This window comes from Melanotaenia boesemani, chromosome 8 (assembly GCF_017639745.1).
Source record: "Melanotaenia boesemani isolate fMelBoe1 chromosome 8, fMelBoe1.pri, whole genome shotgun sequence".
NCBI classification, from domain to species: domain Eukaryota; kingdom Metazoa; phylum Chordata; class Actinopteri; order Atheriniformes; family Melanotaeniidae; genus Melanotaenia; species Melanotaenia boesemani.
This window is the reverse complement of record NC_055689.1, coordinates 14,190,574-14,211,980: the sequence shown is the minus strand read 5'-3', so window position 1 is coordinate 14,211,980 and position 21,407 is coordinate 14,190,574. Positions and strand designations below refer to the sequence as shown.

General features: G+C 37.8%; 2 protein-coding genes across 3 annotated transcripts; both read right to left on the bottom strand.

The window, feature by feature from the left end:
* Positions 1-32: 32 nt before the first annotated feature.
* On the bottom strand, positions 33-20,067 carry nmnat3 (nicotinamide nucleotide adenylyltransferase 3). The gene is made up of 12 exons (XM_041992300.1): positions 19,999-20,067; positions 18,513-18,658; positions 14,407-14,590; positions 12,995-13,080; positions 9,834-10,247; positions 8,001-8,138; positions 7,621-7,799; positions 6,907-7,008; positions 3,125-3,215; positions 2,635-2,813; positions 1,720-1,821; positions 33-847 (listed from the first exon to the last, which is right to left on the bottom strand). The coding sequence occupies exons 2-12, from the start codon at positions 18,625-18,627 to the stop codon at positions 794-796; spliced, it is 1,644 nt and encodes a 547-aa protein (XP_041848234.1). The 5' UTR covers positions 18,628-18,658; positions 19,999-20,067; the 3' UTR covers positions 33-793.
* On the bottom strand, positions 5,196-8,180 carry rbp1.1 (retinol binding protein 1, cellular, tandem duplicate 1). 2 transcript variants are annotated; one of them, XR_006011287.1, is made up of 5 exons: positions 8,001-8,180; positions 7,621-7,799; positions 6,907-7,008; positions 5,531-5,809; positions 5,196-5,457 (listed from the first exon to the last, which is right to left on the bottom strand). XR_006011287.1 is itself a non-coding variant. In XM_041992544.1 (4 exons), the coding sequence occupies exons 1-4, from the start codon at positions 8,071-8,073 to the stop codon at positions 5,759-5,761; spliced, it is 405 nt and encodes a 134-aa protein (XP_041848478.1). In that variant the 5' UTR covers positions 8,074-8,180; the 3' UTR covers positions 5,196-5,758. The 2 variants fall into 2 exon arrangements, 1 of the variants encoding a protein (XP_041848478.1); XM_041992544.1 differs by having other exon boundaries at positions 5,196-5,809.
* Positions 20,068-21,407: the final 1,340 nt, after the last annotated feature.

Here is a 21,407-nt window from a genome sequence, read left to right as displayed (position 1 = left end):
AAATTAAGCATAGGTAAGATACTTGATAACTCTTCACATTTATTACTCTTATTCTTCTGGATAAGTCAGTTAGTTAAAGAAAAGAAAAGAAAAATATTATTTAAATGATGAGATTATTTAGCCTACTTGAGGGAAACAGAGTGAGGAGGAGAGCAAGTAATTCAAATAATGTGTTTTATAATGAACCAATCATTATGCAACATTTACTGAAAGTTTGCTGTATGGAATTACATAGATTTTAAAAGGAATAGTTTAGCAAAGTTTGGGTTTCCTTAATTAAATATCCTGGTTCAAATCTTTTACCTCAGTGGAATCTTAGGATAAGTAATAGTTTGACTTATTATATACTGTCATATATAATGTAATCTTAATGTGTTAGCTATACTAGCATTTATAGGGTTGCCTAAATGTGGCAGTGTTAAATAATGAAATATTATTGTTATAAGGAAACATGAAATTACCACATGTTTCCAGCAGATGGCAATTCAAGATTTGGTTTAGATACGTCTACTTTAACATCAAAAGCTCATAAAATGATTCTAAACATTAATTCCACTTTTGCTAAGTTATGCTTATTACAATGGTGTCAGTATGGAAAAATAATTTCTATCATTTCATTGTTTATGATAGCTATAACAACACATGCTTGGAATACAAACACACACAACTCAAATACAAAATAGCTTATTCTGAAGACACCTTAAGGGATTCACTCTTTGAGGGGAAAAATAAGAAGTTTATTTAGACTTAAATCTTGACCTTGTACGCTGGGTATATAAATTAAAAACGGGCATTAGTCTTTTCTTCTGAATACCTGAAGGCAAACTACATCTTCACATGTCAGCTCCTGTAAAAGAAAAAGACTCTGTTGATGTTATTCAGCAGATGGATCATTTAAACAAGGATATTAAATTCTTTAAATAGATGGCAGTAATATATCTCAAATAATCTGGAGTATGAATTTTTTTTTATAAAAAGTAAGTTGTACTAAAAGAAACAGGTAGTCAGGAATAGGTCAGATAAAAAGAGTTCATAGAAAGAATCTCCCAGAAGTAAAGATGGGCAGAGGTTCAATAATCTGCAAAAAACTGTGTCAAGAATTGTGTTTTTCAATGTAAACTTGTGAAGAATTTGACACAGCACTTAATTAAAATCAAACATGGTTCTGTCATGGAAATCATCGCATGGGCTCAGGAACACTTCCAGCCTGTCTGTGAACACAGTTCACTGTACCACAAAAACAGCTCAGAGCTTTATCGTTCAAAGAGGAACCCCTGTGTGAAAATGATCCAGAATTATTGAAAGTTAATTAAAAGTGTAATTAAATTAAATTAAATTAAATTAAATTAAATTAAATTAAATTAAATTAAATTAAATTAAATTAAATTAAATTAAATTAAATTAAATACCCAGACAACATTCCTCTGGTGGAGGTCCAGCAACTAGTCTCCTCAGTTCCCACATGTTCCCAAATGAAGCGGGGATGCTACACAGTGGTAAACATGGTCTTTTTTGAGATTTGTTGTTGCCATCAAACTCAGAAGGAGCTGATATCTTTAATGACACAGCAAAATGTCTCACTTTCAGCTTATATGTTTTCTGTTTTCTTATCATTGCATTCTGGTATTATTTACATTTTAATAGACGTCTGACTCTTTTGGAATTGGGGATATTTTTCCCACTAGAATAAAGTTGTAAAGACCAACACTGTCAACCCACCAGGTAGAGTTTTCCCTCCTCAATCCAGTGTGTCCAGCCGCGGTTTGACTTCTCGCCTTTCTGAATGCACACCAGCTTGTCCCCCTCCCACTTTACAAGGCTCTACAAGATAACATGCAAACACTTGAACCCATATGAAACCATATGAGTTCTTATAGTACTATCACTTTTCTGAGATCAAGTTTTATAACAGTTTGCACCACATATTTTTACATACAACAGATACAGATCAGACCTGTTATGATAAAGCAGCACTTAAACATTTATTTAAAGCAATTAAAAGAAGAACAGTATAGAACATATATAGCATATAATATTTGTAACTCAAAGTGTTTGGATACATGCATCTGATTATCTTAATGTAAAACAGTTGTTCCTTTTGTTGTTTGCTTGTTTTAGGGTAAAGTGCGTTGGTGGTTTCTCATGTACAGATATGACTTCACAAATAATGCTTAAGAGTCTAATTATTTAAAACTGGCCTTGTAATGAACTAGTGACCAGTCCAGGCCTGGTCTCTCACCTGATAACAGATGGGTGGGCTCCAGTCCCCTGCAACCCTGAGCTGGATTAAACAGGTATAGAAAATGGATGGATGGATAAATAAATCTAAAGCTTTGAATTGTAGTGAGAAATAGTTTTCCTGTCGTGGACTAGATATTTTTAACATAATACTATAAATTTAATCTACTAATCTTCAATGTTATATAAAATGCCCAACAATTAAAATGTTGGTATAATTTAATTACTTTATAGCTATATTGTGCACATTTCTGTTGTACACTGTAAAAGTGCACCACAACAAGAATGTTCCTCTCTACTGTTGGCTGCTTTAATGCTGTTTTTAGCACCTTAATAGAGAGCCTGGTCAGTCATTCATCTGGGCACGCTTAAAATGGACATGAGGGGTCAACCAACCTTGACATTTCTGTTGTCTAGTCCCTTAGTGTACTCATCAAATTCCACCCCTACGGTGAAGGCGAGCTCATAGTTCCTGAAGGTGCTGAGTGTTTTGAAGTCAAACTTGTCGCCATCTTGCATGACCACTTTTGTCTGAGACAAGGAGATGGCAATTTTTCTTGTTGCAAAGTCAACATCTGAAACCACAATGAAGATATTTACACATTAATTTGATCAGGGACCGATTTTAGATTTTGATCTGAAAAGAGTTACAGATTTTACAGTTAAACATTACAGTTTGATTAATATGTTTATATATATATTAGCTGTTACAGGAGTGTTCACGAGATAAAATGTAGAGAATAACAACCTAAAAACCTTTTAAATAAACAGCTTTCTATCACAAATACAGACTGGTGGACTTTATACTTCTCTATTATACTACACCCCTCTGTAACAGCCTATCAACACAAGTCATTTTAGATCGAATCTGAATTAAAATTCATACTTAACGCTTTCATGTAATCCTCAAATTTGTCATTGGTTTCCAGAATCCATTTCCCACTGAAGTCTGCAGGCATGGTGACAAGGTAGTGTAGATTTTAGACAAGGTCAGGAGGGGGAACGGCTTTTATATGGATCAGGGACATGAAGGAAGAGAACTATTGATAAGTGACTTCATTGCTTGAAGATGATTGGCAGTTGTTTTTAAAGAGGAGGGAGACTATTGAGGGCATATCCAGGTGACCTGCACCACAACCATCAGTGTTTTTTTTCAAGCGTTCACTTTAAGCAAACACACAAATACTCTGTAGCGATGGTCAGTGTGCAATGTACAGACAGGAGCAGCTCTTTTGTAACATGTGCTAACAGTGCTTTTTTTTCCAGTGGCAAACTTAAAAAAACCCAAACTGGGATGTTTGAACTTTGAACACAAAGGTTATTATAGTTCAATCTGTTTATATAAGAAAAGGAAAAAATGGTGATAGAACTGGAAACAATTACAAGCAATCTTTTGATGAAAAGCCTGTCAATAAAACAGAAAAAGTTCCTCAACTAGATTCAAGAAAAATATAGAAGACATAAATATATTAGATTTTTTTAAAACATAAAAACATAAAAAAATGCGACACAAATGGTTTAAAAACAAAACAAACAAAAAAAACTATAAGCCATAGTTTTGTTTGTTCCACAATGAAACCAAAGTAGAACTCTTCAGTAAAGGAGCACATTGGTTTGTTAATGGGACATTAGATAAGCTCATAAAGGAAATCTTCCTACAGTAAAGCATGGTGGAGGCTTTTATCATGCTCAGGAGCTGCTTTCCTGTCTCTAGTGCTGAAAACATTGACGGTATCAAAGTAATGATCAAATTAAGATACAATTTACAACCATGAACATTTCCAAGACATTGTAGAGCAAAATATAGAAAACTGGTTTGAAAAGGAAAAGACTGACTGTTTTAAATGCCCTACATTGAATTCTGATGTAAATCTTACTGAAAACCTTTTGTTAGAGCTGAAATTAGTCATTGCATAAAAAAACTGCAGGATAAATACAAGAAAACAGATAGTTGTGGTCATTGTTTACAACGCTTATGCCAATAAAAATCATTAAAGAGAACAAAAACTCTTGATCTTAGGTATATTTTGTGTTTGTATTATTTTACTGCCATGTGTTTATGTGTTATTTTTGTTTCCTTTTATATTTTATCGAGCTATTCTGATGATAAAGAAAACTGGTTCATTTGCATAGATTTTTTAAGAGACTCCATTTCTCAAATGATGATTTTTGGTGATAATAAGAGACAGGATGTAATGTAGTGCAGGTTTAAAAGTACCCCCACTTATCTCTCAGTCATCAAAGTGTGAAACCACTTCTAAAAGCTTTCTGATGTGCACCATCTTCAGTAGTGTGCTTTAAGCCTTTTATTTTACTCACATGGTAAAAGCAGAGCAACATGCTTCCTTCCTGGTACAGTCATATCTAAAACCTTGATTTAAGATGAGGGAAATTGCAACGTTCAGCAGATGAACGGTAAAATAGCCAAGGGAAATAGTAAGAGCAGAGAGGGGCATTAAATTGTTTAGAAACTGACTTTTAGCTTGACAACCCACAGATTTTGAACATTTTACTGAGGATATATGTAAATGCAGATCTCTGGCAGCAGACTCTGTTTTGACCCCTACCTGAGGCTATCATTTTTTTAACAGCCCAAAGCAAAAGCGGGTAGAAATCAATAACAACCCTCTGGGGAATCATAAATAAACAGAGCCTGCAGGTTGACGCCACAGTAGTGGCCAAGAGTGAATGCACAAGAAACAGCGGGAAGTAGAAGAGCAGAACGAGCAGCAGCATCATGAACAAATGAGTCAGGCACAGTCTACCCAAATCAGGTGTGGCGATGCAGACATTAATGTGGGTTGAGTTGTCTGCCCCATTTATGAGTAGTGGCTCTCAGGCTCCTCATGCATGGCTGGGGAGACATTTTCAGACCACAGCTGTTTATTTCATTGTCAGAGCAGAGAAAATAAAGATATACAAGGGAGGTCCAAATACACAGCGAAGACAAATGACACTGTTGCTTTATTTGCTTGCTTCATTTATTGATTGATCCATCTTACACAGTCTCAAAGGATTTAGGAGGGATATGTACAAACATCTAAATTTGATATTCATTCTAGAGACTGAACATCAGTGACAAAGAAGTTCACAGCCATTCAGCCCAACTCAGATCTCATCACTTTCCATCCACAACAATCGTCAAATAACTAAATTGCTGTATGTTGCTGTTCTTTTCACTTCATCCATAAACATCAGAATGGATCGTTTCAGTGCATTCTGGCTCATCCATCAGATCAGCCGCAGCTAGCAGCTCATTTAAACTTTCTAATCACATCACCCGCCCTGAGACAAAAATACAGCACTGCATCTAATAAAGTTACACGTCAACCTGCTCAGTCTGCATCATAAGCAGTTAAGGTGGAATATAAAATTTTGTGTTTGGTGAAAATAATGTTCATCAAGGACATAGAAGGGTACAGATGGGATGTTGGATGGTATGATGTGAGTTGTGTCTGCTGTGTCTCTCTGAACCAGTGTCTACAGCTGGAAGCACCGTCTTTGCTTAATAAGAGCCAGCTTAGGTCTTCTTGAACACCTGCTTGCTAACAACTCCTGCAGCTCTCAGCTCCTGTAGAGGACAAAACACAATTTGGCATTTCAGCATTTAAAGACTAACCTGTGAAAGACTCAGTAAGAAATAGAGACAAATCTAAGAGGATGAACCAAACATGGATTTAACTTGAATTGCCTTCACTATTAAACTGTAAAAAGTCCTGTGTTTTTGCTTAAATGCTGCAACTAAACAAAAAACTACCAATAAAATTATTACTGGTAGGTATCAAGCAGATAAAAAATATTACTTACTGTATTGTTCTAATCTACTTTGACTTATTTCAATAGGTTTCCATCTAACATCCAACAGATTTTCTCCCACCAGAGGTCCCTGTTGCTCTCCAAACCCAGTTTGAGCTCTTGAGAACTTCCCACTAATGCCTAATTTCATGGCTGATGATTGAAAACATCTGCTGGCATCACTTAAACCAAATAATTTGAGAGATTTTTTTTTACTTAGCTTTGATAGCTGTAATCATACACAGAAAAATCTGATATTGCTGAGCTAATTAAAATGGTAATGTGCTAGTCATTACTTTTCAGATGCAAATAGTTTCATTACAAGCCACACTGGGCCATATTATGAATATCACAGGAGATGGTAAATTTTATTTTATTTTTTTAAGGGAAGTTCTTCTAGAAGAAATGAGCAAAAGTAGGGATAATAACATGGATGATGTTGTGCTGGATAACTGGAAGTTGATGATGATCAACATTAATGTCAAATTAATTAGTTATGGGAATGTAAAAACGTTAATATTTAATCATGTATTTTGCCCCTGAGGAGAACAACTGAGAATCAAAACATGTCCCATTTTCCACTAGAACACAAATAAGCATAAAACATTTTATACATTATACATATTTATACCATACAATTTATTTGGTTGTAAAAGAGTTATGGCTGCACACTTTTAGAAATATTTTTTCTTGTGTCCACACACTACACAGACTAATGTTAGAGCTCTTGGGTTAATTCAAACTGGAGTCACACACAAAATTACATCAAATTATATGCACTTCACATACAGTGCTAAGAGGCATTTTGGATCTGGATTAAAGTTTCTAAATTGCTTAGATTAATATTCATGACAGGAGCTGATGTTTTCTCACCAGATGAAGCTCATCTCCCTCCACCCAGTGGGTCCAACCTCTTCCCTCAATTTCTCCCTTCTGAACACACACCAGCTTGTCTCCCTCCCAGGTGATGGTGGTCTGGATGAGGTCACAGCACAAGGACAGAGACATGAGTGCTTATCAGTGAAGGGCTTGATGCTAACACAGAACATGTGGGTTTAAAAGTACAGCGTGTAGCAGGCTAAAATGTGAGTGCCTGTTCCCACTTACAATAATTATTCAGACACACGTGACTTTCTCTCTCAGCCATCCTCCCAGCAGCTTATAGCTTATCTATAATCAGCCTATCAGCATACAAAAAAGGGTTTTCAAGGGGGACGAAGATAATCTTTGATCCTATTCAGTATTCAGCAACACAATCTGATTAAATGTGTCTTGACTTTGACTCTGCCTCTTGCGGTCCTTTCCCTGTAGTGTATGTCAGTGTATTACACCCAGTCACTGACAATAGAGTTTAAAAGTTTGAGGAAAGTTTTGGGAGTAGGCGGAAAGTTGTGGATGAAATGACCAGTTCCCACTACACCATCTGCTCATTAAACTGTAGTCTGGAGGGGCTCCTCCAAAATCAGTCTGTGCACCCACAGAATTTACGCCCACATGCTGACGACACAGGCCCCAAACCACAGGCGAAATAAATGAAATATAATGACTAATTTGTTTCTTGACAAGGCTCTTGCTCTAGGTGCATACCATGCATTTCCTGTCATCCACTCCACTCAGATCCTCCTCAAACTCTTTGCCCGCATAGAAATCCATATTGTAGTTTTTGAAGGTACTGAGGGTCTTGATGATTATGTGGTCCCCATCGTGAACAATGTCCTTGTCTGGTTTCAGTAAGGTGGCAATTTTCCTGATAGCAATATTTACATCTGCCACAGGCCCACATGGAAAAAATAAAAACAGAATGAATGAGAAGAGAGAAGTGGTGAAGTCTGAGTATATTACTTGAAATGATATACTTAAAATAACAGCAGTAAATCTGTAAAACTGTCAATATATTATACAAGTGATAAAGGGCTGCATATAACATATGTTTTTAATATTTCTTCTCAGGCCAGATATGAACTCACCGAGCGCCTTCAGGTACTCCTCGAAATTATCGTTGGAAATCATTTTCCAGTATCCCGTCAGATTAACTGGCATGTTGGCTGTTTCTCTGTTGCTTTCCTTACTTCCAGTGAACGAGGGGGTCTGTTGTGGATGGCTGCCTGTGGCGGAGTGCACAAAACGCTGACAAAAGCCTCAATTTGAACCAAACTCCTTTTAATCCGATTACCTGCTGACTCTCCCTCACTCTCTTTTTTTCCTCTTTTTATGGAAATTATCGTTCACATCCCCACCACTTCCCTCCCATGGCCAAAAATCCACATAACTTCTCAATCCTTTTCAAACATGTTGCATGATGAGAACATACAGCATGCTATATAATGTAAACACATGTTCTTTAGGCTAATGAATGCTTACTTGCTTAGGTGGGATTAGGATAAATACACCTCCTTCATTAATGGACAGTGGTCCATTTATATGCAGCTCCACGTGTGGAAGATTTGGCCTGCAAGCTGATTCTATTGAGGCCTGTTTCCATTATGTTTAGGCTAATGCAGGCTTATAAACAAACTGCAGGGCCATCAAAAACTGAATAAAAAAAATCACCCAGAGGTCCTGTTACAAATGGTTGGCAGGAGCACAAAGTGAGGAAAACATTTACAGTGCTACAGCGTAATCACCTGAGCTGAAAATGATCCAAATGAAACAATTACAAGCTTCACAATGAGCCTGTCACATCTTTTGTCTTGCCCAAATAACTCAATTAATTTCATAATCTCTCCTTTGAGCCAGCTGCAGCCAACTCGCTGTCTAAATCCTTCACTGACTTGCTCACAGGCAAACACACACATGCACACCATCATCATCTTGCAGAGGATGCCATTCAGTATCAGCGGCACAGTGGCGCTTCTAGCCATTGGCCTTTGTGAGGAAACAACTCCTGTAGCTGAGCAACTGTCAGGATTACTTTAAATCTTTCTGTGAAAATAATCAGGCCTCACAGACACAGTGTTTGGACAATAATGGGGAGACTGAATGGATCCACAAAGAATTGCTGTGTGGAGGGAGCTACACCCACACTGATATCCATGTGAGAGGAAAGGGGGGAAAGGACACAGATTATGGGTTAAACTAAAGTCTTGGTGGTCTCGTGGCTCTAACCTTCACAAATAATATATACACACTGCTGTTTGTTGGATTTTAGGTATTTAAAACAGCTTGGACCTTCATATTCAGTAAAAACTTTTTGGGCTGTTTTTATTCTTTTAACCTTGAAAGCTTTTGAACTACATTTGTAGTGTAGTAGCTTTTTGGTATGACGGCATTTTCTAGTTTTTTTGCTCCTTTTTTCTATCATTCACTCATGTTCAATCCACTGGATGCTGTGCCTTTGTCTTGATTGACTTAGATGATGCTAGAAGTAAAACTAGATTATTATATCCTAAAAAATGGAATCTCAGTAGGTGGAACTGGAGGTCAACAACTGAAAAGAAAAATGACCAACAAGGCAAAAACACTTCAAATATACAGGATTTTATTTAATCTGATATAAGTACGATGGTGTACAATGTGTAAAAACTGAAAATCCTTTCTTAAAGAAAAAAGACTGATCCTGTAGAATAAACATGATTTTCATTTTTTGCAACACTTCACATGTATACGTCAAAGACACGACAGCACAGGGAAGATCTTTGTGATGAAAACATGATACCTGGAAAACTAATCTTGTTTCTGTTTCTGTGCAGATTTTAAATGTTGTGCAAACCTCTATCATGCTGCAGTCCAGTGAAAATAAACAGTTCATAATCTCTCAAGCAATCCCCACAAGGATTGGTTATTCTTTAACTCAGTTCATTAGTTGTCCAGACTCTGTACAAGCTGCTGTGCTTGCTTGATGAGCGGTCTCAGCTTCGTGCCCTCATTTGTCCTCTCGCTGTCCTCTGTGTAGAGGTTATGCTGATGAATATATTCAATCACGGAGTCTGGGATCAGGTATTTCACACTCTGACTCCGTCTCAGTGCACGCCGGACCTCTGTAGCACTCGTCTCATTCCTCACCCATTCCCTCACTAGGAAAATGTTTTGCTTGTGACGGGACAGCGTGTCTGACTCGTGCACGGCCCACTCGGGCTGCAGTCTCCCTCGACTGACGCAGACGAGCCCAAAATGTCCAACCAACTCTTCCACGTGATCGTCCAGCCACAAGCCAGGGATCTTAAAGGTGTCCAGAAAATCAGCTCCACACAGAAGCTTCAGCTGGGGGGACGGACCTGAGAGGACAAGAGGAAATGCAAATTAAATCAAACTTAAATCAATTAATTTTATTCTGAGCTTAAACATCAACTGAAGTGGTGATTTCATTCCTTGTTTTGCATTTTTTTTTACTATGACGGCAAAAGGAAAAATAATTCCCAAGTGGCGCTTACTTTAAATATGCAGAAATATTCCCTGGGATGTCTGCCAGCTGGCAAATCCACAATCATGCAAGAAAAAAAATACTGCAGACTAATAATAGAAGATTGAGTCCTCATACTGTTGAGAAGCAAAATTTCAAAGCTGGAAGTGTCAGTGTTAAGAGGAAAAAGCAGACAAATAGAAATACATGACTGAAACTGACTGGATTTCTATAAATAACAGACATAAGACAATCATGCAGGTGGAGGTTAAGGAAAATAGCACCAATTATTTTACTAATTCAACATTTTATAGAGATGCAACACCGATGAGCTTGTGTTTGCACACAAACTGGAATAAAAAGAAGAATGAAACAGACATCAAACTTATGTCACCTGCACAGAAACATGTTTGTCAACTTCTATTGTTGCCAAAACACATTTTCTTCTTCTTATCTCTAATGAGATCTCAACGGTCTCACAGCAAACTATTGTATTATTCATACATTCAGAAAGTATTCAGACCCCTTACAGTTTTATTTTAGTTTATTTTGAGAATTATGATGGACTGCATTAATTTATTTTTTCTCACAGGAACCTTCCTGTGCTTGATGAAATTGATGTAAAACCAACAAATGTCACAACAAATGTGATCCATTCTTTTACGGAAATGGGAGACCCTGACATGATGACAATCAGTGCACCAATCAGGCCTTCATGATAGAGAGACTACACTGAAGTCATTCTCACCAAGAGACTGTAACAGTCTGCTGGATGTTAACCAAAAGGCACCAAAAAAATTGCAGACCATGAGAGGCAAAATCATCGAAACAGATTAAACCATTTGGTTGTCATTCCAAAAAAGAAACCTAGCACAGGGCACCACCTCCTGCATAGCATCCCTACAGTCAAACATGGTGATGGCAGCATCATTCTGTGGTCAAGCATTCCTATAACATTCCTACAACTATTTTCCAGAGGATCTAGGTCTGCATTGAAGGTTTCCATAAGACAATAATCTAAAGCGCAATATTGAGCAAAATTTTAAGCCAGACTTTCTTAAAATCTTTTAAAGTGGTCTTGAAGAAATAGTTTTCCAGCCTGTAAAAACCTTTTATAGTTTTGTTTTTTGACATTGACTGCTTCTTCGCTCAGCATTAAGACCTTCTATCTGACCATTTTCAGATTAATGTGTTTTTTTTTCATGTTTATCTGTAATCCAGCAGTGACTGGCATTGTGTCTATATATAAGAGGCTAAGCACAGACAGTAAAAAAAACTGTTTTAACTGGTATGCAAAACATGTGACTCATGACAGCCTAATTAGAAAGTCTATTTTTTGCCTTAGAGTGTTCAGGTTGTGTTAAATAATTAAGGTTGTTTAATCAAATGTCAAACTCTGTTTTTGCCTGCTGTACTGTTTCCATTTATGATGTAAATGTTTAAATAAATATATCCGGAAATGATGAATGACTCCAGACTTTTGTACAGTATTGTAAACGATCAAAAAAAAAAGCCCAGGAGGGGCTTCGGGAAGCTCTGAAAGTGGCCCAGAAAGACTTTTTCTTTTTTACTAAAACCTCAGAATATCTGTAGAGAAAGACTTGAAAATGGCTGTGTATTGATACTTCTCATGAAAAATACTAAGGCTTGAACTTTTATGGGAAAAACAATAAGAAAAAAAAAAACATGAAAATAGAAAAGGTGCACCAGCCATGCAGAACTATTCTAAAAAATAAATAAATAAATAAACTGAGGCTATTTTTCTAGTCAAAGATGCTTTATTTTAAGCAAGGTGTCTAAACATTTAAATAATGGGAATTTTAATCTTCTATTTTCAATAAGTGAATGATCCAACTGACTTATTATGTAGTTTTGTATCCAGATTGATTATAAAAGCTGAACTGAATCTTACAGTGGAACTGCTTTTATTAAACACCATAACTATCAATCTCACAGATTCCATAACTATTTACTTGAAGGTTTTCTGTCCTTTACACAAACAGAAACAGAGACAAGCATTAAATTTTTTCTTAATATTCATTTTCTCCTTTTAGTCAGGACCACAGAGCACCATAAGGCTTCCAGTCTGCACATGCTGAGCACAGGCACACTGCGTGGGATTGATGTAAATCCTTTCCCTGTTACAGGGCTTGTTAAACATCCAGTATCACACTTATATTATCCACAGCTTTCCTAACACTGAAGTTTGGAGTGTTGACACGGTCACGGCATTCACCATCTAAATTAATTAGTGCTAAATACAAAGAAAAGCTGAGGCTGAGAGGAATGGCATTCATGTCACAAGTATTTGATCATAAAACAAATAAGTCAACACAGTCACACTTAGAGTTGCTGGTGGAGCTGGAGGAAAGGTCATGAGACTGCTAAAGGCACAATAATGCTTCCTCTGGGTCTAACAAATGTTAGAACAAAATATCATGCCAGTCCATCAAATAGTTAAGATATTTCCGGACGGACTAAACTGATGGATTGACCTTTCAGCAAGGCCTCCCAAAATGTGAAGACTTCACAGCCAGGGCTCAGCTTAAAATGCCAACAGCAGTCAGTGGTCACAGGATTTTAAAAACTGATCTAATTTTCCCAACAAAAGGAGATTCTTACTTGAGAGGGGAATGGTGTTTCCACTGGAGTCACTGTGTGTCCCCATGTTCTGCTTAAATTGTTTCAGAATGCACCCATAATGATACCTGCCCAAAACCAAAACAAAAAAATAAATCACTTAGACTTTATTCATTTACATGCTACAACACACACTCCTTGATTTGTTTTCAGTACCCTTCTCAGACTGAACCAAATTAAACAAAGAGAAATGTCCGTGTCTAGCGGAGAGAAAAATATGAATGAAAAACTTCACTGTTTTCAAGTAAAGCTTCTTAAAGTTGTTCCAGTACTCTTGACTATGTGCGACACGATGCATGACGTGGCCTGCTCACAGCCTCGAGACAACAGTCCACTTCATACCTTGATCAGCACCCGTGTTGCGCAAACACGGCTTACAGGCAACCAGCTGGGAGGGGAATGTGGGGTCCACTCATGAGGGGATTTGTGAGAAGTGGGAAGCAGGGACAAGGAAGAGGAAATAAAAATGATGCAAGTCAGGCCCTTTTAAATGAGCCCATTTATGTTAATATGACTTTTAAGTCATATTCACGTACAGTGTGAGCAACATTTTTCCAATTGATGTGATCCTTGGTTTAAGCACGTATCATATGTCTATGAAACAGCTCAGCAGCTCTGTCTGCCTCCACAGAGATTCTTGTTACTACATCATTCCCCCTCGGACAATAAATTCCAACTGCATGTGCCCTTTTTTTCACCCCATGAAATCCAAGACTTAATATGGGTCCATTATAGCTCTGCAGCTCAACCCTCAGGGACAAAAACCTGTGATTTAGGAACAGGGAACCTGGTCACATTGTGTTACATCAATAGTTGAAGCTGGTGTAATGAAGGGCTGGCTGAGGGGCAATAAAGGAGAGTGCAGCCCCGTGAACTCTGCTGGTACTGCAGTAAAACCGCAGTCCATTTCCAAAAACAGGTGGTGTGCTGCATAAAAAGTCATTCAAAATGAAACGATGGCATTAACTTACATTTAAAAAAACAAAACAAAAAACTAAATGAATCAGTTTTAACATCCTGACATTTCAAGTTGCATCCTGTTTCATCCAGATGTGTGTGACAAAAGCAATCATACTTTATTAAAAAATCTTATTATCTTCAAAGCCTGATCACTCAATAAGATGGAAATTTTCCTTGCAAAAATAACATGTTAGTAAAATATATGTTTTTTACAGACTAACCGCAGAGGATCTCAGTATTAAAATGCTCAGGTTATTATCTACTGTCGTCATTAAATACAGCTTGTGTAGTATCAGTGAGATGCTTTGACCGAAGATGACAAAAATAAAAGATAAAACAGTTGGAAAAAGCTTGAATTATTTCTACTTCTTATCCCAAGAAACTTATATCTCATACATGGCCATTTTAAACCTTGCAGTAAATGTGTTTTATACCTCATAGCAACCACTGTCTCCGTCCAGTCTGGCTGCTGGCTCTCCCATTCATCAACTGTGACCCAGTTGGAGCTCTTAAGTGCCAGTTTTGCCATAGCAATGCGATGCTTAGCCAGCACCAGGCCTTGTTTTCCATAGCCGTCACTCACTGGAGACACGATGCCACCCACCACCTGGTACTGGCCTGAAGGGAGAGAAGATTAATGTGTTATTTTTTTGGCTCACGACAGCAAATAAAGAAACAGAATATTAATCAGCAGATAAAGTATATTATTAGAGATACTGACATGGTGCCATGAAAGCTTCGTCAGATCACCCATTTAAAGATAAATGTGACAAATGAATCATCTTGTGACTCAGTGATGAGGATTCTTGATCATGACATGCTGTATCAAACAATACAATTATTTATAGTTTATTCTGTTTAATAAAGAGCTTCAAACAGAAAGTTAGACTAAAACTCACACAGATGAAAACGGGAAATTCTTGAAACAGATCTATGGAATAACAACAAGGCCTATATGCAAGATGGCGTCAATTCCAAAGGTTTCCTTCAGGCAAGTCAGCAGATGTTACAGGACAAAGGGAAAACTGTATGAGCATTAATGTACCATCTAAATGCAACACTGCACTGTGCATACATTCACAAGCATCTTAGAATAAGAGATGCTGTTAAGAGCCATGTGAGAAGGTAGTTGCCCTTATTCAGGGCAGTTTTTAGAGGTATATTTGCCTGAGTTTATAAAAGGAGATGGAGTCTCCTGAGACTACACATCAGGACACAGGGCAGAGTTATTTCAGGGGGGGGCACAGCAAGTCTAAATAAAACTTATAGTTTTTGCACTGCTAGCAATGGACAAATTTGTGAAAGTACCAATAGGCAAATGATACTGAATCAAGAACAGAGATTTCAGCTACCAAAAAAAGAAAGACAACAAAATATGAGGCATGTCTTCCCAAGCACGACCAGGTAATGGTCAAGTAATGGTCAATGGTAGGTAATGAAGAGAGACCACAGTGTGTTCTATGTCTCAAAATATCAGCATCTGACAGTATGAAGCTAAAGAAGTTGTAAAGCTACTTGGAGACTTCACATCCTGAACACAAGAAAAGCTTGTTGATTACTTTAGGTATAAAATACTCAGTTGTCGTATACAGCAGAATAGTGTTACTGAAGCAACATCTGTCTCATTAAAAACTCAACTTGAAGTACTTTGCAGAGTTTCCTGGTTTAAAACACCTCACACTATAGCAGAGGACAGATAATTCCTCCTGCCACTGACATATTTTAACTGTAGTTAACGAAGTAGCAGTCAATAAACTAAACAAACTCATGGCACATTTCTTTGTATGTTTCTTTGTAAGCATTGGGGTATGGGACTGGAGGGGGGCCGTGACATTGTTGTTGTCAATGAAAAGGGGGCCCTTCAGAAAAAGTTTGGGAACCACTGCCATAAGGGATAGTGGAAGTATACAGAAGTTTGATTATGTTCATTTGTGCTAAAGAACATAACCATAGTAAAAGAGTTCGTAAATAAAGATTTTACTTCTTCCATTTTGTTCTCCAGAAAGAGGCTGAAATCTCATAATGTGGAGTTGCCTATGAGATGAGGTGTTAGGCAAGTTGGGGATATTCACAAGCCCCCAGTCAAGCAGCTCACTGTTGGAAATCTGGGGGACTTTAATGGGCATGTGGGCAGTGATGGAGTGACCAGAAGGAGTGTGATTTCAATGGCTCATCTTAAACTGAACTCCAACAGTGCAAGTCACGGATTGTCCATAACAAACAGCATGTTTGAGCCTTAGATGGGTTATGAGTTTAGGGCCTTTATGTGAAAGATCTTTAACACACAAGGGTGGGAGAGTTTCTCACATGTAGTGGGGGAGCTGGAAACATGGAATCCAAATAGTTTATGTTCAGAGCCCACTAGATGGAGATCGAGAATATTCATCCAAGATGAAGGCTTAGGACGTTGTAAAGCTGTCTTGCCTGGCACACATCTTCATTTACAAAAGCTGGTGCAGGACAATGCTTGTGGAGTGGATAAGAAAGTTTGTTCCATCTGTAAAGAGATCACACTACTCTGCCTCCACCTGGAAAGTAGCAATATGGCTTTTACCCAGGTCGCAGAGCAGTGGACCAGGAGCTTTGTGTATAAAAGACTATGCAGCTCTCAAAATGAAAGAAAAAAAAGAAAAAGAAAAAATCCAATAAGCATGTATGCCAATTGCACACACCTGGGCCGGCTCACCTTTTCTTTATAAATCTTCATGAAGGTGAATCTGGTTACATATGGACAAGCCAACAAGCCCACTTTGGTTGCAACCAAAAGAAAAACTATGTAGATTATTGTAACAAACCCCATCCTGTCATGTACTGTCAACGACGGGAAATCCTGCTGTCAAGAAGACAAAGTTCCCAATGCGTGAGATTGAAGTGCTGATCACAAACAAGACCCAGTAAAGATGTAATTTTTCTTTCCTTCTTTTTTTTTATATTTAACCTATAACTTAGCTTTTTTACTCCTGATCCTCTGGATCAACAACGAATTGAAAAGTAAAGAAAAAAGAAAAAATCAACATCAAGTCTAAACTTTTTTTTTTTTTTTTTAAGTGGCATGACATTAAAGTGATGTCAGGGGGTGATGGGACAAAGTGTGGGCACAAGAAGAGAGGGAGGCTGCCTGAGTAAGCAGGCTGGATGCAGTAACACAACGCAATGACACTTATTGTCATAGATTACGAAGCGGTAACTAGGGAGTCCAACATCAAAGAACCAACTACACCCAGTGTTTCCACAGCAGCTGGCTGAGATCTCGAGCAACAATCTGGACATTGCCATTCGTGAATCTGTGCCATGGAAAACTCTGCAGTCCCTGGTATAGTATGTCTACGTCACAAAAACAGAGAAAGCTCTCCAGTTTACCAGTGACTGTGGATGTGAATGTGGCAAATTTAAAAGATGTTTCAGCTGTGAGAAATTACTGTATGTTAGGATTCTTTCAGCGAATTCAATTAGGCAAGGTATGAATAGTGGAAAAATTTTTAGAAGTGTAATTTCAAAGTGGAAAAGATGATGCCAGATTAGCTTTGACTATCTGATGTTAAACCAGACCCTTATAGATAATCAAATTAGAGTAGAAACATGGTTTTGAGAACTTCTCTGAAGAGAAAGGGCTCTGTAATTTGATGCTGGCAGCTGACAGAAGCCAGACAAGCAGTTTGTGAGACAGTCAGTCCATTTTCACAACAGCTTGAAACTGTGTGGCTTCATCTTCATGTTTAAACATAGTTTACAGCGTGTACCTGCCCAGGGGGTCAGAGGAGCTTGACCATCCAGTTTGCATGAGTTTTGTAGACTTCAATAAGGCTTATGACCTTTTTGCTTGAGAGATTCTGTGGGCTATAAGAGTACAGGCTACCAGAGTTGCTGTTGAAGGCTGTTTGGACCCTGTATAACCAAAGCAAGAGCTGTGTGTATAGTTTAAGTATGCCATGAGTGATATGAGTGATGATAGGATGGAGCAAGAGATGGACAGATGAACTGGGATTTTGTTTGTCAAAATATCTGACCATCTGATTTGAATGCTTCCTGCACAGTTTTTCAGCTAAATCCAAATGAAAGGAGATCCTTGGGCAGACCCAGAACACACTGGAGGAATTATATATCCCCTAATGTGTGTATTTCCTTTCCAGAACTGTTGCCTCTGTGAAGAAAACAGATGAATGTTTTGCTTGGTTCTGTCTTTTACAGTCCCTTTTTCCCAGCTTGCTTGTACACCACTGCTGCTCCATCACTCTTGCTCATTTGGCAGGGGTGGAAGAGCTAAGTTGGAGTGTTTTGATAGCTAATACTAACCACAAATTGTTCCTTCACATATCTCTGATGAAAAATAGTAAGCTAGTTTAAAATGTTTGAGAATGTTGCACATATGCATTTTATAGTACACATGGTAATTTGATTAACAGTTCATTCAAAGACTATTAATCAGCTGGTTCATGAAGAAACCATTACAGGAGCTGCTCTGACACTAAGGGTTATTTATATAGTCAATAAAACACACAAATGGTCAGTAGACACAGTGTCTGTGACATCTGGATCTGACCTGTGCTGTGCATGTGGTCTCTGGCCAGCTCAAACAACCTCATGTGTTGGTTGGTGATTGGATTAAAAGAGCCACAGGATAACAAATATAGTGGAACACGGTGGGTGGCCATCATGGTTTCCCCTGTCACACCGTGGTCAAAGAACCTTAGAAGAAAGTAAGAGGAAGAGTTGTTTAAATTTGTGAATGAAATGATGGCACATAAAGATGAAAACAAGCAGGAAGAGAATCCTCTAAAATATTCCTAAAATATTGCTACACACATTCATGTAGAGATTATGATAGCCTGTATCTAGATGTATTTCTGTATTTTCAGGCACCTTCTCTGCACTTTGCAATGCTTGGTTTAACTGCACTAACCTTGACCCTTATAAACAATTTACGATTGAGAACAATAAGATTTAACAATTTATACCACACAGTGCTGTTATTACATTGTCATCCTCTCCTCATTTATCAACAAACTCCTTAGACCATTTTTAAATTACGCCAGCCACAATGCCAATGTCCTCTTTAAATATCATGCTATCATAATGCCAAAATCTGGCCATAGGCTTACAAATATATCAATAAATAGTAAAGACTGTCTGTGTGGAAGTGCCCAGTACATATAGGTTTGCAGTGCAATATTTGCTACCTTGGCTAGTCAAACCAGACTAAAATAAATGTGGCTGCACTTTGCAGAAGTTAGACCATATAGGAAGGGGTCAACCACAGTAGAGGTTTATTTTAATGTCCACCTTTGTTTGTGTGTGAAGACTCTCCTTTGCCAAGCTGTGGTCAACATTAAAATGAATCCCACAGGTTTTCTTAGCTTGATGCACACCAGAGCAGAATGATGCTGACTGCACTGTAAGGTGTACCTTCACAAAAACCAATATAACTGGCACCATGGAAAAAAAAAAAAAAAAAAAAAAAAAAAAAAGAAGAAGACTAAAAATAAAAAGCTGATCCAAACAAGTGCTTATCAATACTCTGCTCATTCTGATGGAGGTAATATGGGTGTGGAAAATCATCCTCACACTGATTTATAATTTTGTCACCGTTTAAGAAAAAACAAACATCTTCTATGTCCTTTTATAATTAATAACATCTAATGTGATTACGACTATCGTATCGAAGACGTAATAATACAGTGGTTACGTACTGTACATTTTGCTCTCCCAGAGGGGTTCTTTAGTTTTATGTAATGGAGTAGAAGATTATGTATATTTTAGATGTTTTTTTTTCTTTTATTAGATATGCTAGAATAAAGACTTCGACAACTGTTAACAACAGGATTTAACTTAAAACACCACCAACATTATGTGACAGTCCGATTGACATTGAGCAGACGGCTAACATTATCTTAGCTCAGTGAACTAGGTGCCACACGACAGTCGGATAATTTAATTAATTCATGGGTAAACGAGATGTTGCATCTTTAAACGTTCATATTTCAACCTGCATCACGTTAAACAGGACAACTGTCAAACCATTTCTTTACCTTCTTTTCACATCTAGCCTTCGTGTCACACTTATTCCATTCCCCAGATGTGCGGCGCAGCTTTTGCTAGATGGTTCCGCTGAAAAATCTGGCTCAAGTGCGACCCCTGGTGGATGCAGATTAAATAAAAAAGGAGGGGAACTCTCCGTGGTACTGAAACACATTGTTGTCAAGTTGTCATTTTAATTTGGTACGATAGACTGGCGACCTTTCTAATCTGCCTCTCGCCTGCTAACTGCTGGGATAGGCTCCATGTTCCCCGCAACCCTGAATTTGACTAAGCAGTATAGAAAATGGATGGATAGATGTTAATATTAATTTGCCATAACTGCTCATTTGAGAGAAGTATGGGACTGCAAAAATTAGTTTTCATTTATTACATTCTTATAACTCAATGATGACAGAATTTTCCTTTCCAGAAACTCACTACTGCACATATACTGCAATGTTTTAACCACTTTTTTTCCAGGAGTGTGCACTGAAATTAAAAAAGGAACTTTGTTGAAGATTAACTGAAGTTAAAATTGCAATAGATCAACTTACTTTCCTACTATTTCTGCTTTATTCCACAGGGATACAAATATATTAAAAATAACATGAATAAAATGAAATAATATATGATCTATGGCTTTTCACAAACTCCTGGTTTTAAACCATCTGAAAAAAGAAGCATGTTTCAACCAAGGAATTGCACATGTGGGCAAACTAACCCTTGTTTTTTTTTTTTCAAATGTGGGTTGCATTTTAATTTAAACAACAAGTGTCTAATCTCAGCAGAGTGAAGTTTCAGTGGCTTGAAGTCATCATTGGTCATGGGAACAATAAGTACACTGAGGATCTAGCTCTTCAACAATTAAGATTTTTCTCAAGAAGAGAAATCATTTTAGAGTCCTGAATAACTTTTGAGTAAAAGCTGAGTGATGGTAAAATGTTTATTAACTAATGAAGAATTCTTCAGTGAAGCCACAGAAAAAGAAATAAACAAAAAGAAAGCGTGAAAGACTGAGAAAACCTCCCATTCTCTAACATGAATGATTACTGTCCTGGTGGCCTGACTCCGCTTAGACGGATGTTCTGCTCACAGCATTTTTCTCCCTGTCACTACTCTGCTGTAACTTAGCTGCCATTAGCCCTGGGAACAGCCACTTGGGAATATGTGTGTGTGTGTGTGCAACTAATTGCATGTAAATGTGGTCCTCTTTATATCTGTTGGCGTGTTTGTGTGGATGTTTGTTACCCTCTTAACTCACTAGAGGTCTTCTCCTCTCTTTAATCCCCAGAACACACACCCACAGTCAACAGAAGAAGGGGAAGCATGGGGAAACTGGAGAACATGTGGCCATTAGAGAAAAACAGTGATTTTGCCACAGGGTAAGAACTGGAAGACTCTGTTCTGTGAGGGGGAGTGT

Coding starts and splice junctions, on each gene's coding strand:
- rbp1.1 (XM_041992544.1), bottom strand. CDS start 8,073: ATGCCAGTTAATCTGACGGGATACTGGAAAATGATTTCCAACGATAAT. Junction 7,009..7,620: donor TGGATGACAGGAAATGCATG/GTATGCACCTAG, acceptor GACCTCATCCAG/ACCACCATCACCTGGGAGGG. Junction 5,810..6,906: donor AGGGAGATGAGCTTCATCTG/GTGAGAAAACAT, acceptor TGTCCTCTACAG/GAGCTGAGAGCTGCAGGAGT.
- nmnat3 (XM_041992300.1), bottom strand. CDS start 18,627: ATGATGGCCACCCACCGTGTTCCACTATATTTGTTATCCTGTGGCTCT. Junction 10,248..12,994: donor AAACACCATTCCCCTCTCAA/GTAAGAATCTCC, acceptor TTGTCCTCTCAG/GTCCGTCCCCCCAGCTGAAG. Junction 7,800..8,000: donor GGAGTACCTGAAGGCGCTCG/GTGAGTTCATAT, acceptor GGCCTGTGGCAG/ATGTAAATATTGCTATCAGG.